Source organism: Anneissia japonica, unplaced genomic scaffold (assembly GCF_011630105.1).
Source record: "Anneissia japonica isolate Jap-2015-1 unplaced genomic scaffold, ASM1163010v1 scaffold288206_len369265_cov204, whole genome shotgun sequence".
Lineage (NCBI taxonomy): Eukaryota > Metazoa > Echinodermata > Crinoidea > Comatulida > Comatulidae > Anneissia > Anneissia japonica.
Window position 1 is genome coordinate 227,057 of NW_022696227.1, and position 18,641 is coordinate 245,697.

The 18,641-nt window shown below is 31.6% G+C and overlaps 1 protein-coding gene across 6 annotated transcripts in view; it reads left to right on the plus strand.

Moving 5' to 3' along the window:
* Positions 1-18,641, plus strand: part of LOC117101755 (rho GTPase-activating protein 21-like) — a gene marked incomplete at its 5' end in the record, with an annotated part of 47,892 nt that overhangs the window by 16,169 nt on the left and 13,082 nt on the right. For all 6 annotated transcript variants that reach the window (XM_033241803.1, XM_033241805.1, XM_033241806.1 and 3 more), the window contains 2 exon segments: positions 16,549-16,617; positions 16,862-17,054. In XM_033241803.1, the coding sequence (XP_033097694.1) occupies positions 16,549-16,617; positions 16,862-17,054 (262 nt within the window).

The following is an 18,641-nucleotide window of genomic DNA, read 5'->3' on the forward strand; positions in this document are numbered from 1 at the left end:
TGAGCTGGTTCATGCAAGGAGAGACTACTGTATGTGTGTATCCTTTAATGAATTCTGAGTTGTGTCGTATAGTGTTGTGTTACTCGCACAAATTGAGTATTGCAAAAGAGCATATTGTTAACGGCAATGCTAATTAGGTTTTCTGATAGTTATACGCCCTATCTTAAACATATGCATAAATTTGTAATGCATAAATTCAGGAGAAAGCCATGAAGTCACCATAAACAATACAAATTATAATATTTATACTCGTTTAGATTTATTTAATATTAGAATTATAATTTTTTATTTAAAACTATGCTTTCTACTTTAATTTATTCAAATACAGAACCATTTATATGAAGTAATGAAATTAGTATATAAGGATAACCATATTAAATGTATATATTATATAATAGATTTATTTTAATGTGAAACTGGGTTGGTGTGGTACACCGACTTTTTGCTGTAGTGATTTACTTCACTTTATTTTACTGTACCTGCCAATCAACTCAGTCTTGTTTTTCATTTTCTGTATAATTGTTATGTTATGTGTTTGTAATGTTACATCTTTTTTATATGACCAACATTCTCTCACCTTATCTCTTCCTCATTTTACCTTCCTTACCCTTTTCATTCTATCTTCTTTTGAACTTTGTGTGACACTATATAAAGCCTTTTGTGGGTTCTCTTTAGGATAAAGTTACTTTAATTGTACATAGCCAATATTTCATAATTTCTTTTCTGTAGGGAAATAAATTCTAAGTAAAAGATATAATGCCTTATTTTGTAATTAGTATGATGGTGCAATGACTTTGAATTTAAACCCTAATGTTTAATCATTTCTCTCCCAGGAGAAAATAGATGTAGCCATAGACATAAACTATATTATATACATTTACATGAAAATTACATTGCTCATGTTCTTTCAATATTTATGAGTAATCCCAGATACTTTGGTTATATAATGTAATTCCCCATGGATAACTTTGGTTATAATGTAATTCCTTTAGGAATGAAAGATAGAGAATAAAAATTCATGTTAGTACCGTAGGGCACATACGCAGAAAAATCTTGGTAGGGGTCACAGGAGGTGTGAACCACTGAGCAGAAATTGGTTGGGGGTGAGGGGGGAGAGGTGGGAATTGTTGTATTTGAGATTTTTGTTTAAAAATCCTTGACCATGGACACTGGTACATGAAATTTAAATTTAAGTTACTCTTTCTCCATTCTTTTCTTTTTTTTCTTTTTACTTAGGAGAGGGGTTGGCTAGTCCCAAGCCCCCCCTGAACTTCCTCTGCTACCCAGTACTCGTACACAAGTATAGTCACATTTTGTAATGTCTCTTAATTTATGATTATTTTAGGATGATTGTGAATGACTTAGAATAAGTAAAGAAAATAATGACAAAGTAAATAAACAAAATAGTTCTATTTCACCATCTCTTTTTTTCTTTCTTGCTAATTTACTCTTTATACTAATTACTAAATTCTCTACATAGATTCTTATATAAAATTTATGAAATCAGTGAAAATCATTTTTTTCTAATCTCTGGCCCATTCAGCAGTTAAATGTTATTAAATATTTATTTTTGTTCAATGGCTGTCACTTGCACATGGCCATAATGACTGCATTTACAATGAAAAAACAACAAATAAAATAAATTACCAATTCAACATTTTAATTGAGTTTTTTTCCAGACTTTAATGCACAGATAATTTTATACTATTGATTCTAATCATGATTTTTTATAAATAAATTGATATTTTACTAAGCATATCATTATCAGAATTAAGGAAACTAAGGTTCAACTCTCTCCACCTTTCACTCCTGTCAGCTCTCAAATTAGACCATAGATTAATTAACATACTTTTTGTTTACAGTTCGGCACGGTGTCATGGCTCTAAAAGTCATAGCTGAATATTTATGAGCTGTTGCCAAACAAAGCCCATTCATACAAATCCAGCTATTGATCGGTAGTATTGATTTGAGAATTTGTGATTGTAATAATGCAAACAATAGTAATAAATGCATTTGATATTGCATTCCAAATTTAGAATCCTCTACACTAAATGGAATTCACTAGTTAATTGGTAAGTGATCCCCACTTTACTAGATGTATTACTTTCTATGCATTATCGTACAGGGTCCTTAATTATGATAATATTAATAATGTTTAATCATGTTTAATAATAAAAATTATATAATACTGGTCTCCCTCCAATTGAACACATCTGGGACCATGTTTTCCATGGTTTTTAGCAGCTTTAGTCTCCAATTAGAAAATTGAAGATAAAACGGTTTTTTATTTTGGGACCACAGAAATTAGTCTTTAAATGGAGGTGGTCTTTAATTGGTGTAGTCTTACATTAGAAGGAGACCTTTAATAGAATTTTTCTGTATCATGATGTATGGTGGCTATTAATGCACGTTGATGATTATGATTAAAGATACAGGGGTATTCATCTGATTTTTAAATTCCATTATTATACTTTCAGTTTTGATAGATGAAGTGTCGGAAACTGACCTACCGTCCATGGTTGATTAATAGTTAGATTTAATAGAATTGGAAAAACCTAGCTTTGCAAATGAATTGATAGATTATTAACCGAGAAGACCCTGGTTCTTTTCCTAGAATGCTACTCAAAGGAAAGTCATAGGAAGTCAATCATAACAAAACTTATCAAAACACATTGTATAATAATTAATGTACATGTTTCACCCCTATTTTGAACAGAATACTATGAGATAGAATTATAATATACCTTGATTTTTGTCATTAATGAGCAGACAGGTCATTTTAAGGTGAGAGAATTATCAGAATTCACTTGTCAAAACATTTACAGTGATTATGAAATAACATAGAATTATTTGGCATTTATAAATAATAAAGAATATTAATATTATTATGTAACTTGAACTTTTATAATGGCATACATATGTACCAGTACTCAGATCTTAGAAAATAATCCATACCATGTTACAATAGTAAGATAAGGTAAGATTTATTGGTTCACTCTCTTATAACATCGGAACATGCTCACGCAGGAACACACTCGCGTAGATTTCTAATCTACCAGGTACCCTACATATACTCCTGGGCGTTGGAGGACCACGTACTATAGATAGTACCTTGCACAAGGACAAACGACCGATCAAACTCGAACCCCAACTCTTTCAGTTGAAGACTAGTGCTATACCACTAGACCTCAAAATTTGTGTCATATGCTTTTTTTTTCTGTACACTTTCACTATTTCAAGTGTGTACAAAATTAGACGTAGAAAAATGTCGTCGAACTGAGATGACATCATTCTAGCGAGAAAAAAAAACAGTCTTCCTGCTCTCTGTGTTTTTTCTCTCTTCCTTTGGTGTCCCAAAATAACTTTTAAAATGATTTCTCCTTTCAAATAATTTCTATCTTCATGTTGTCTATAGTTACCTCCTGTCAAATGTACATTAGCTGAAATTTGCAGACATTTTGTTTGAAAGATTCAAAATTTATCAATCAGAGTCTATTTTGACAACGTTAAATCATACAATATTTATTGCTGTCCTGATCGGTATATTTTGATGGTTTTTAATGCAACCGTGTGTTTATCATGGCTGTAGTATTGCTGTTATGCTAGCAATATTGATTTTACAACTAAACTAAACCAAACAGTCTGAGTCAGCCTGGCTTGTATGTACGTACTACACATGCTAAGTATATGGACAGCCCATTATTTGCTGGCTTAAAATTTAATTGTAGCGAAATTAAATAGCATGAAATTAAACTATGTAGGTCAAGTGTTCACTCAAGCAGAACCAATTACCCTTCTTTTGTGAATGCATTATTAATAAGGAAATATTACTATCAGTGTATATATTTGGGTGTATGCTTTCAGCACAGGTTGGCAATAATGTGAATTAATGTCCACCAAATTTTCCTGACTGTGAAATTTAATTACATGTTATTCATAAGCAGGCGGAATTAAGCCTTGGGAGAAAAAATGCAATATCGTTGAGCGGTGAGCTGTAGAATCTAGTCGACGTGAGAGGCAGAGGGCGAAATGCTAATGTGCTCTCTCCACTTGGCTTCACCGTGGAACGCTACTGTTGTGTCCAAACCTGTGGATTGTATTTATTAAGATTGGGTGTGATCAACCGGACTACAGGTACTACAGGTACAACCACCACACAAGTGGTCTCTCTGTAGTGCTGCTGCACACGCCATCTCACCTGTGATAGATCCAGCATTCACAATGGATGGCTCTCAGGTGATATGCATAATTTTCTCTGTATCATGGTTTCTTAGCTTCTTGGGTGTTGTATCTCTGTATGCATATGAAATCTCCTTGACGCACAGCTTAGCTACGTAGCATTTCCGTACAATTTTCAACTTAATATCTGATAAGAGAAATGAATATGAAATTGATTTCTCAATTCATGTATTAGTTGTGAGATGATGTTAGGAAACACAAGAGAAATATATTCAGCTGATGCACTCTGAATTCAGTAGTATTAATTTATAATCTCAGTATTTTGGGAATTTACTAGTAGTAGTCAAAGGTATGTTATGTAATTATGTTTATTATGTTCATCATTATTTTAATGTTGCTACTCATTATTTTTTTGATAAAAAATGAAACAATGTTTTAACGTCATAAAATACATATGTTTTATTGTTGTGATTTGAAGAAATGCATTGAATGTCTAATAGAATAAGTAATTATTAATATTTATTTCATTGATATTGATCAACGAAAGTCCAGTAAAACATGTAATAAATCAGTTTTTTTTATATGTTTTCTAGTTCAAATTAGGATTATACAGCAGAGTGAAATCAGATCTAACAACAGTCAGACAAAAAAAAATTAACATGAATAATAAAATTATATTACATTTAATATGCAATGTATTAAATATTAAGTAGCCTTATTTTTTATAAACTAATTTTAAATTTGATATTTTTTTATGGTATTTATTATTGGTAGAGTGATTTTAGTTTTAACATTTTGTTTCAGAATATTCAATATAATTAAATAGGATCAATTTATGAATTTCATATTTTAAACCCTTGGAATTGTAGTTGAACATTTTGAATTTTGAACAAAACCACTTAATATGGTTGAGGTGAATTTGATCTCATTCCAGTCTTAATTATAAACAGCACTATGGATGGATCATTGCCATATTTGGATACTAAATAAACAACATTTCATTTTCCATTGCACTTGAATTAATTAAAATTACTGCACCAGCATTAACATTTTTTTTTCAATTATTCATATCATTATATAACATTTTATTTAATATGGATCTGAAAAATTGTTAAAATATCGATCTTTCACATGAATGTTTTCATCCTGTTATCTCATTGATAATTTTAAATTAAATATGTGGTGCATGAAAGGTAATATCAAAATGATGTCAATAAAGTAAAAGTTAAATCATTCCATTTTTAATGTATGTTTTCAAGTTATATTTTACCTTAAAGAATATTTTTGATAAACCATGCTTTAACTACTTGTGAATTAAGTCTGAAATTCAAATCATAAAATTAATAGCAAACATTTTGATAAACTAGATAAAGGTGATAAAAACGATGTAAATGTATGATGGGTTAGGATAGACTAAATATCACTAAAATACGGTACTAGGCATGGTCGCTTAAATGAGGGAGGAGTGGTGACCATGACTCAAAACGTAAACAGCTACCGCTTCAATTTTTAACCGCACACATATGCTCATTAAATAAATGTTGAATTTGTAATGTTCGGAGCTTAGCAGCATACGTCTAGCCTTTCCACTGAATGTTCAAATTCATTGTAGAATTTCTTCGATGAATCTGCAGTTTATTCTTTTGTAATACTGTACATAAATGATACATAGGCATCTCATTCTGATTATAGTCATTTCTTGTTTGTCATAACAGTCTGTATTTTTTGATGTAGTAATGTATTATTTTAATTAGTAAATAACATATTCTTTATTCAAGAATATTATATTATGCCTAAAATTATATTTTTAATAGCATTTAGATTATTCAGGTAAGTAAACCTTCAAAATTTTAGTCAATAGTGTGGGTACTAACCTACTACTTTTTTGTTGTTGTTAATAACATAAACATAATTTATGTTTCACCTTTTAAATGTTGTCATAATAATAAATGAGGTAGTAATTATTTATTTATTTTTCAAAACTAATAGCGATAAAAATGTCGCAAATACAAGTGAAGAAATATTGTTGCAAATTGTTGAAGTTCCCACCTTCCAACCCTAGGGTCCTGGTTATAAAATCCATAAACAGGTTTCTTGTTAATAAACACGCCACAATTTTCTAAGCACATGAGACTTGGGCAAAGTTAAAAAAACATAGGCTCCCAGCGGAAGCTTGTCTACTGCCTTATATATGTTTACTAAACAATCGGGACACCAGTTTGATAAAAACGTAAAACCTGGCCCAAGAAAGACAAATCTTTTCTTATGATGTAATCATGCACTTCACTGAATTTACACCCATAAGTAAATTTCCAGATGATAGCTAAGTGTCTACTGTAGGGGTCGTAGACACACACAAAGAAAGATAGCAACAAATATAGGTAGAGACAGGGACTACAACAAGAAATAAATTTTTTTTTTTACTTTGCCATAAAGTAAAAGCATGGTATGGATTAGAATGTAAATTTAAGAACTAGAATAAAATTGATTATTATTACCTAATTTTATACCACATCAAATTTCTGTATGCCTATTCATTAACTTGTTATGATTGATCGATACCAATACAGTGGTCTATGCTGATTCTGAAATTATAAATTAAAAGCAGTGTCTGTCAATCATGACTTATAAAGAGAAATACAGCTTCAATGACTTGTTGGGAAAGGCTTTTCCAAAGAAGTGAACATGATAATGAAAATGCACTGTCACCGTATATGTTGCAGTGCATAATCTTGGTCTACGTAATAAGAGCTGTGATGAAGAATTTAAAGTCTTCTCCATTTTGCAATCGCTTATGAGATGAGATATGTAAAGGTCTGCCTAGATTATCAAATTTTCGTTGACAAAAAGACTTATATTGTATGCTCATGGTATACCTAATACATATTCATGATATGATGTCACCATGACCATATTTAGGCATGTTGTCACATGTTTTTATCAAATAAAATTTTAATAGTCTGAACTGAACTTAATGCAACAATAATTTCTTAACCTTATTGGCATGTTTACTCAAAGGCATTTAAAAATTATTGTTTTAACGATCGGTAATGTAAATCCTAATAATAATTATTTAAAATATTTTTGTAATGAAGCATCCATTTAAAGAAAATGAAACCAAAATATCTTTAAAACTAAAGCAAAGAAAAATATTCTAAAAATGTAGGAACTAGTTTGATTTCCATAGTGCTGATGTCAGAGTGTCCTACCTAGGTGGGGGTCCATACCTACCTTAGCTACACAATAGTTAGGGCTGAGGTAAGGAAAAGAATATGCACATGTAGAAATGGTGCTCTCAATCTGTAAAAATGCTGTTTTAAAGCAGAGACTTATTCCCTAATGAAATGAAGGGCTTCTTGCTCAAAGTAGGGACAAGGTTCGCCGACTGTGGTCCTGTACTCAAACCCACTCCCCCTCTGGCTGCTATTGTTTTGCTTGCATTTTGAGAATGGAATTATTTGATTTTCGAGTTGCACCTGAGCTAAGTTTCTCTATAGAAGTTGAAACATACTGGATCCTTTTAGTTGAATAAGCAATTCATTGTTTTAATTGATATGTTTTTCCAATTTTAATATGTGCAATATACCTTTAAAACATACTGCTCATACAATATAACACCTGAGTGGTCTACCGTATGCAGGATTAAACAGTTTAATGCGAGAACCTCCCAGTCATAAATGCCTCACAAATAATGCACATGTAGTGCATGACAGAAAGGTTCACTATACGCCTTTCAATTAGTAGCACACAGCATTAGTTGTACGTACCTTGAAACGGCGTCGGTATGCGGGTATTACCGGTGATGTACGTTGAGTGGTAGGCTTGATTAAAGTAGGCCGTTAATTGAGCAACATTACGACATGCCATCAGCATGTTGGAGTTGACATCCACAATTGCTGCTATTACCAAAAAAGTTGGAATATATTTCTTGCAGTTTTCTACAATAGAATTTACAAATCAGATTTTTAATGGATTTTTATTAGATTATACTTGTCTTTATATTTGTCATAATTTGCTGTTCTGTCAATGGATTTTCTACATTAGTACTATCTGCATTCAGGCCCGTAGCCAGGTTCTTCCAAGGGGGGGTTTTCTGTGTGAGGTCCACAGTCGAAGCCCCGGTGGGATCGGCGAAACCCCCAAAGCAAGAGGATTTTTGTGCTTTATGGGTCTAAATAATGCTATAAAAGCAGATATGTTTGAAAATGTTTGTGTCTGGGTGTTGTCTGCAGTGCATTAGTTGGGTTGGAGGACTGATTTAAGAAATTTAAAGGAGGGGGGTTTTTCATCACCATTACTCAGCAGTGACGTCAGCTTTTTTTTCTGACAAGTGGTGCATCATTACTTGACAAATAAGCCACACCAATCTCAGTTCCATCTCACCTCTAGTGTCAGAGAAATGGCCCTCTCAGGTGTGTTGTCTCTGACTTAGAAAATACTTCTAATTAATTATACTCTAACAGATTTAACCGCAACTTACTGATAGCTGAGCCAGAGACCCCACAGCTGAACCATTACCGTCATCATTACATTAACCGTACTACCACAATCCCTGCCATTTTCCTCTCCCTTCATTGTCTGTCATCGGTGTATGAAAAAAATGTAATTATGAATTATGAATCACTGTTGTCAATATGACTATTATTACTACTACCACTAGCAGATGAATAGAGTAATATTGTTTCTATATTATTTGCATAGGCCTTAAATGACCTTGCAGACAATTGAGGACTTTCATAGTAAAACATCCACAATTTTGTAAAATAGAGTAATATTGTTTCTATATTATTTGCATAGGCCTTAAATAACCTTGCAAACAATTGAGGAGTTTCATAGTAAAACATCTACAATTTTGTAAAATGGAGTAATATTGTTTCTATATTATTTGCATAGGCCTTAAATGACCTTGTTTGCAGACAATTGAGGACTTTCATAGTAAAACATCTACAGTTTCGCAAAAACTCATAATTTACTTATAAAATAATACCGCAATTTTCTGTATGTAATATTTAAAATGTTTGTTTCTTTGACTAGGTTAAATTTAATAGTGTTTTTAACACTGTAGTTTAGCTGTTTGATAAATGATTTTCTCTGAGGGTGGTTATGAAGGATTTGGCGACACATTACCCATAAAACATTAAAGGTCGAAAGGCTGACCTGAGCGAGAGATTCAAAATGAAGTCTTTGATAATGCCATATGTTTGCTTTTAGTGCTTTCAAAGTTAACTGGTGTGATTAGACGCTTGATAGTGCTTAGGCCTACTGTAGCTCAGTGTACAGTATGTTCAAACTGAAGAACGCTATTCTATGCTAAGAGCGGATATCCTCATTACCATTCCATTTAGCCTTGGTCATTGTTAACATAATTGTCATTGTTAACATCATTACCATCATTAATATTAATTGAAACTAACGACATGGGACATTCAAGGTTAATTAACATTTCATAGATATTGCTGCTGGAAAAATTTGTTATTTGAATCGTGACTACATTAGCTGCTGCATTATTATCGCATTCACTATTATATAAGAATTCAAAGGAATCAGTAAATTGATCTTAAAAGAAATTAAATGAATTATATGTGGTATGTGAATATGAATATGTTTATTTTTTCCTCAGAATATTAAGGGTCATGTATTTATTATGTTCATTTAATGAATACTAATTCGAATAATGAGTTTGCATTGTGGTATGATGGAATAATTTCAACAATAACTATGATAAATAAGTAAATGTAATTTGTGGTACCAATGGTTTTTAACAAGTTTTGTCTAGATTTAAGATAATTATTTTTTTAGTTGAATGTTTTATTTACTGCATCATATCAACAAGGCCTTTGGAGTTAATTCATGCAGAATATATCTTTGTGGGAAGACACTTAAAATAATACTGTATCTGTAAAGATGCTACTGGTTGAATCCTGTTGCCTATCCCAAGAATGTGAGTAAAATCCAAGGTAATGAAAGTGGTCTGTCCGTATTATTAAATCTCAGTACAGTAGTAATATTAAAATATGCTGTACCTAAGTTTGGCACCATTGTTTGAATGTCTTTAAGGAAGGTTATCACTAGATATTTATCTTGATATTACCATGGAGGTTTTATACCTCCATGACCTTCATGATATTACTATGCTGTTTATCTTACTTTTAGGTTGAATATTGATTGTAAATAATTTTGTTTCTTGTAAACAGTAGTTTACTTTGCCATAGTTATTGTATCTTTTGATTGTTGGATATTTCTTTGGGATCCATCATCAGTTTGATGTGTGCCACTGAAACAAAAGTGATTCCGAATTAAAACTAAACTAAACTAGTTTCTACACCATTAGCTGTCATGCACATACAATTTATAATATGTATTCAATATAAACATGTTGAGATCTGGGGAAATGAAATAATCTAAGCATGAAACTTTAACTTTCAATTTCATCAATAAAGGTTAAGACATATTGCTTGAATTCAGTATGTTAAATAGTGCATGATTTAAGGGACTGTTATACCTTGATTGCATGACTAATTCATAGACTGACTGATATTAAATATGTTGTGTAGCATTTTGTAGAGTCTTGTTTTCAATCGTAAGGTTGCAGGTGCGAGTCCGGTCACACTGCTTGTATCCCTTTGAAAGTCACCTTATCCATTTTTTCTTAAGGCGAGACAATTTTTTATACCTTGCTTAGCAAACCCACCACCAGCCCAATAATAGTGATTTGGAATAAAATTAGAATTTAATTTTTGGCACATGCGACCATGAAAAAATGGAAATTGAAGAAAAAAATTAAAGTTTTTCTTCATTTTTATTATGCCCCCTGCTGCCTTAAAATCTCCAAAAATAAGATATGTATATTTCATCCTAATAATATAAATTGAAAGCATTTAACCATTCCATTACAACACTGTTTACATTCACAAATAAAATGTTGTTATTATTTTCTCCTACATCTGGGTGTTTTGGCAAAACTTATTTTGCTAAATAAACAACCAAAATTTCATTTTAAATTTTTTCCGCCCTCGTTTGCCAGCCTTTGAAAAATAAGTTTGTGTAACAAAGTATAAAAAAAATCTTGCCAAACCAAGGAATATAATTAGGAATCTACCGTACCAGGTAGGATATATATGATAATGAAATAAATTTATCCAGTGCAGATTTATCTGCAGCAATAAGAATATTTCCCAGTTGACTTGAGGAGGTCACACATGGTGCACGACTGTTCATGGGATAATGATTTCAGCGATTTACAACAACTGATTATTGTTGTTATTAATATTATTTATTGTTATTACTTATTTATAACCTGTTGTTAAAGTTCACACATACGATCAATTGTAAATGTCAGCGACTTAATCTAGATGTAAATGAGGGTATATACTCTGAATGCAAGCTAACGAAAACAATATTAAACCATGTTCAAAGACAGAGAGATACATTAATAATTAGCAAGTCCTTGGAAGAAATGATAGGTATTAGTTCAGTGGCAGTAGTAAGGTTAACTGGGTCATATACGTATCCATATGGCTCTGTCCAAACTATCAGATGTAAACTGTTGAATGCCCATATATAGTCATGATGTGCCTATATATGGTCATGATGTGATGTGTATCTGTTGTTCCAGTTCTAGCATAAGCAAAGTAACACCCTGGTTATAATTAGATGGACATGTGAGGGAGCTTTTCGAAGGCTTTATAAAAGCCATCATGATTTAGATAAGGAAAAAAAAAATTTTTCCAGCTGTGAATTTGATCAAGAGAATAGGAAATTCTAGATGAAATAAATAACAATTTGATTAGTGAAATTATTTAGTCATACTATTTTTAATAGTAGCAGTTAAAGTTTTTTTGTTTTTTTTTGGTGTAAATCTATTGTTATATCTGCTGAAAGGAAAAGGTCTGTGTTTATACATGTATGACAAAATAGGATATTTTACATTTTATATAATTTACAATATTTCATATGTATCATAATATTTTTCTCTACTCTACTTTATTAATTTTGGAATATTGTAATATGGTTATATGTAAAGATCGAGTAATCGAGTGTATCTGGTGGTATTTGAATCTGTTCAACCATGAAGCCTCCGTGGTCTAATGGTTATGACGCTTGCCTTGACAGCGAGAGGTCGCAGGTTCGAGTCCCGCCAGAGGCATTTTATTACACAATTTCTTTATTCATTTATTTACAGGACTACATTCGTTGAGAGCTATTTAGGTGAATTTACTCCCTATGGCTCTTTCCCACCACTAAAATTCTGATACTTAATACATATAAATTTATGGTAAGCATAAAAATATATGTAAATATAAAATGAATATTGTGTACACATTTTGCCTCAGTGAATTAATTGATTAGGCAATTTGATATGGCACACAGTTAGTGATATATGTATGTTTATTCTATCTTGGTATTGTGTAACAATGCATGAATACATCTACTATGATTGCCTGTAATGAATTATAGTATTATCATAACTCATAATCATCTTAGGTGAGCAGAGAGGATGATGGTATAGGACGTCGGCTTTGCCTATAATCACTATCTGGAGATGTTTATTATGTGTGCCTTTGAAATTGCAGAGGAATGGTGAGGTGGCGTTTAAGTTTACTAAGTTATAATTTTTTTTTTATCACATCAGGTTGCTATTGGTTTAGTTTATCTGTGCCTTAATAGTTTTGATTTTCATGCCTTTTCTTATTTCAATAATATATAATGCTTGTATTCTTTTAGAAAAGACACTCTCTAATGTTTATGAAATAGCCTTCTACAAATGCCATGTATTATTATTATTACGTTGTTAAGAGTAGTAAGGAATATTATTAGATGTTGGTAAAAGTATAAACATGGGCAGAATACTAATAAACCTACAGTATAGTTACAATTCAGTATGGATATTACAGAAGCTATAAAATAGCATAAGAAATATTTGTTATTTCATAAGCGAGTCTCTTACACTAATTTTTCTTCAAATGAGCCTTGTATAGCGAGCGTAATTACAATTAATCGCTGCTACGGTATATCTAAGAGGCATACCAATAAAAACTTTGGTTCCCCTCTCTCCCACTCAAGATTTTCAGAGCACAACAATTACATTTTTGTATTTACAAATCACATCATATTACCTAATTTTTCATTCTTAATCTTCGGGGATCCTACTTAATCTTTCCTCCTCAGATTAGCCCTCTTGTCAATACTAATAGATACGCTGTTGTGTACAATATAACCTCGAGAAGTAATTATTATCTTCCTCATATATTGTTTCAATGTGTGGGTGTCCAGAATGTGAGGTCGTAGATGACTTCTCCTTATCACACTTTGCAAGGTGAGGAAAAAAACTAGTAATATAGATAACTCTTTCATAATATTAGGTCTCAACACACCTTATGATCTTGCACGATAATTAAATATTATTATAATAAATAATATTAATAATTATAATAATATTGATAATTGAAAAAAAAAATTGTTTGGATCTGCTGAATAGTATTTTTGAATGTTTGTTCTTTTTCAATGATCCAAAAATACATACATATATTTTTGTGATTGTTTATTACAACATTTTATAATGTGGTAATCAATAAAACCATTAAAAAAAAATTGTAACCTATTCTTTTTAGGGTTTTATGATCGAATCCTTGAGACATCATAATTTTCATAAACCGCCAACTATTTTAATAGAAAAAAATTCTAGTAAACTGCTTATTGAAAATCATTAACTTAATACTGCCCTCTTTGTTGTAGTCCTTGATTTTCAGTGTCTTGTTATGTATTTAAGCATTACTGTACCAGTATTGTTGACTACACACTGATGGATGTTTACCTCGTATTGACAAGATCATTGTTGCCTTAATGAGTTCCCGTTTCCGCGGATAGATAATTAGGACAAAGTTCACATGCCAGTAAGGTTTTTGTTTCCGCTCGGATTGTCAATACACTTGCTCAGAAATGGATTACGAACTATGATGGTTCTCTACTTACTACAGATATCTTAGTAATTTTTTCACTGATCAGCTGTTTAAAAGAAGTGTTGGTTGGATACAGGTAACATCATTGAATAAATGGTCAATTAATTTCATTACTAATGCGAAGTTCATCGTATTTACCTTGGATTGTTTACGGGTATTAAGATTCTACCGATATTTGATAGTGAGTGAAGTGGTATACTGTACTATACTAACTATAATTTGTTTAATAATTTATATACCTAAAGTCATGCCATGTATTATGCATGTTAATGCAAGGATTGTTATTCAATCTGAATTGTGTCTGGAATCTGGATAAGTGATTTTTACATTATTGCTGATAAATTTGGAGAGAATTAAAGAATTTGTTAGTATTTGTGCTAACGAAAGGTGTTAAAATGGTAGATTCGACTTTGACTTTCAGGTTTGAAGGGGTTGTTTCCTTGTTAACTGTGTAATTGTGTGGAATATAATTGGAAGGTACTCTATAATATAGAGAGTATCCAATACAAAGCAGTGTCTTGTGGATGCATTTTTTAAATGTGTCCATACTACTAAAGGAATGTTTTGTGTTTTTCTGTGTCCACCAAATATCTCCGAAAGTATTTCAAGTACGATTATGATTTCCAAAATGTTGTACCTACCACCAACAGGACGAACATCCGCTACATTAGGACTCGATTTTATTATCCTTCATGTGTTTTTTCGGTAAAATTAACACATTTTCTTGATGATTACTTCCAAATCTCAAAACTGTTCTGACGTCATTGTGCCATGCACCCGATCTAATACCATAACACCTCGAAGTGAAGCACTGGGCTTGATTTGAAAACATCAATCTGTATCATGGAGTGTATTTAACTGGCATTAAACCACCTAAACTACTGTATAAACCAAGCTTTGTTTTTATTTTATTTTGTTTTCTAAAATTCATGTACAGTGGATAGGCTTCTCAAAAAGAAGCCTATGCTATCTTGAAAAAAATGCCCATGGGCTTCTTTTCGAGATTGGCTTTGTTTCGAGGCTAATTTTGCAAACTAAAGAGGGAGCTTAAATTTGAGATGGACTCCATCTCGAGATTAAGCCCACTGGGCTTCAATTGGTATGCATGTTACAAGTCCCACAAGCACACATTCATATCCATATATATTCCGAGACAATACCACAACACTGCATTCAAACAACGAACATGTTAACATGTTGTTACTGCATATAATGCATTTTCACATGTAAGAGGGTACTGTACTCAAATGTATTATCAAAGTGGACAATTCCTCACAAGGACTATTTGGCAGACACACACAAAACATTATCTACAAAGAGGTCCTTTAGAAAAAATAATGACAAGGTAACTATAACATCCTCGATGATTGCCTCCTCAACTTCCAATAACATTTAACTGTATGCCTCACCAATTTTTAACACTCATTTAACAACGTGCAGGTATATGTTAGTAAAAGTAATTTTGTTTTAACTGTGAAGGTTTGTTTACCTTTGTTTTTGAGGGATAATCTAAAGTTTGTATATTTGAACTATTTTAAAATTATTTTTAAACTATCTTTTACAAGATAAAAATTTAAAAGGTATATATATATACTGATATTATTAGATATTGTTACTGCTTTTGATAAAATAATTATAATTTTTTTTTTATTGATTTGATTAGGAAATTAAAAGTAGATTATGAAGTAAATTAAATTAATTGTTACCAGAATAGTAATGAACTTTATAATTGTACTACCTGTAATTGACCTAACTGATTACGTTTCTTTCGTTTCATTACCTTGTTCATATGAAAGTCTAACCTTCATTTTCCAAGGCCATTTCTTTATATTATGTTCTCGCTGTTCATTGGGTCTAGGCCTAGTGAATCCAATATTTGACAGAAAAGTTCATTAGCAGTCTGGTAACAATGCAATTTAATTCAATCCATAATCTATGTACAATTTGATTGTGATAATTAAGTTCCTGCTAAGGATGTACTGAAGCCCTGGATGATAAAGTTAAAATGTCGTCAATACCTCTTTGGGCCAAATAACTGAAAGAGAATCACCATAATGTGCCTGATGCCTATATTACAAATGTAAAAAAGCTGTGTTAGTCTGGTAGGTGTATAAAAACACTGGTAGCATTTTATAAACTAACTTAAATTATTTATTACACAAGCTTTAGCTAGCACTATGTGCTGGGTTTATCGGGTGCAGTAAAGTAGAACAAAGACGTGGTGAAATTTACAGAACAAATCATCTCATTACAGTAATTGGTTTGCTTGTTCTTAAAAAAATATTAAACAGTAAGCATTTGTATTATCTGTAGTCATTTTTTTCTTATGATTATTTTAGTGGTTTAAACACATAGTTTTCTATTGTGACAAAATTCTTAACTTTTTTCTTTCTTTTTTTTTAAATTTCAGGTTGCAGACACTTCAACAATGTTAGCTTGGATAACCGCCATCCAGGCCAACAATAATCCTGATGATGATGTAAGTACAATTCAAAATTTTGTCTATAAATCTGTTATCACCTCAACTCAAATGCAACAAGGAATTCACACTGTTAATTTCAAACTGTTTCATTGTCATAGAAAATCAACTTCCCTATAATTTCTTTGGTATCCACACAAGTGAAAAACCATTAATTTAGTTGTATGTGATAAAATTTTAAAGTAAATATAAATTATGTATTTTTCAATTCTACAAATCTGTTTGTTATCTTGCTTGAAAATAGAAGGGAGTGGTTAGCCAAGAATTGATACTTCGCAAAACTCAACAGCACCAAGAGAAATTTGATGCCCAGGCCTTAGCAATACCACCAGAGAAGAAGCAGCAGTTGTCTCCAGGATCCATACGAAGGAAGTTTGGTGGAAGGAGTTCCTCTCCAACGCTGCAACATCATACATCCAAGAAGCCGGTTACTAAAGGTATGGTTGTAGGACGTACACAATGAAATATTTTTCTTTATCCACAATTAATCGACTAATTATCAGAAATTATACATTATTATGCTTCTTATTTGTACTGAAATGCAAGTTTCAACACAACATACGTCATCGTCTTTTCAATGAGAGGTTTGAGCTGTTGGTCCATGTGGATGATAAAGTATGCATGGCATTCTTTGAAAAACAGTAGAGGGTTGTCTTCCGGAGTGCACAATTCACCACCAGACTTTTATAGGTTATCCTTTGTGTATTTTATACCAAAGAAATCCAATGCTATTGTAAGAAATGGATTGCTTACTTGGAACATTTGATATCTATCAGAGGTCTTTATCAACAGGGCATGACATCATTAGGTGATTACACCTTACGCTCTCTCAGGTTGTAGATTGGAGGCTGTGACAGCCCTGATAATGTGAGGATGCTATTAAATCATTGTAGAGGTTAGAGATGTGCCTTTATCCCACCTGGTTTATCTTTTTTCATATATCTGTAATGACTGTTTGGCCTTTCTTTAGTGTCAAACCAGGAATTCCAGAGGTCATCAGATGTGTTCCTGGTGTATTGCCAAATACACACCAGAAGCACCTCACCTTTGGAAAAAGGTGCCATACAAATTTTGATGTCAGTAGTCAGTAATAGTTGGTATAAATGCCTATTTTTCACCCAAAATTTTCAGGATGATTAAACTCAATGTTAAACTTTTAAATGATTGGTTAGAGAATGTCACGTAGCAAGTTCTGCTAGCGTAACCGCTGCTAAGCCAGTAACTAGTGAAAGTAGGGCAGGAATGCTATGAACGCTTCACACAAAGCTCATCTAACGATGTGTTAATCCCAAGGATTACGCAACCTCTTGTCCAAGTTGTTTTATCTGATTTATGTATTGTATGCTATGGTACTGACATGAGTCGTATTTCTTATTCTTTTTTTCTTTCTGTTTGTAACAAACAGAACTGAATGGTAACAGGAAGTGTTGTTATTAAAGTAAATACTTGAAATAAGTATATTATTGAAGATCATATATTCAATCACTCATTTTCTTTCAATAGTAACTTAATTTGCATATATTATTTACATAACAATAAATCATTGTGGAGGAATACGTCATTAATGACGTATGAGTTCAACTTTTCATATTTATTAATTAATTTGTATATGTCACTTTGATTGATTGTTGCCAGAATTTAACACAAGCAAAATTACAAGAACACATAATAAAAATGTAAAATTATGCATTGCATTTAATTTATGTATTTATAATGAACTCTGGTCCTATATTCTTTGTAATTCTATAATTCCTGAAAGCTTCATTATAAATATTATTACTAGAATAATTATATACTTTTTAAAATTGGTAATATCAAATTATATTTCAAGAATATACAATAACTTGTTTCCACAATGGTTATTAAAATAATGAATCATATTTTTAGAAAAATATTTACATATTTCCAGAATTAAATTTACATAGTAATATTATACTTATTTTTAATTATAAAATACTTGGGTGCTTAAGGTGAACAATAATTGTTAATCTTTCTTATACCAAGACCCTTACGTATGATGAATT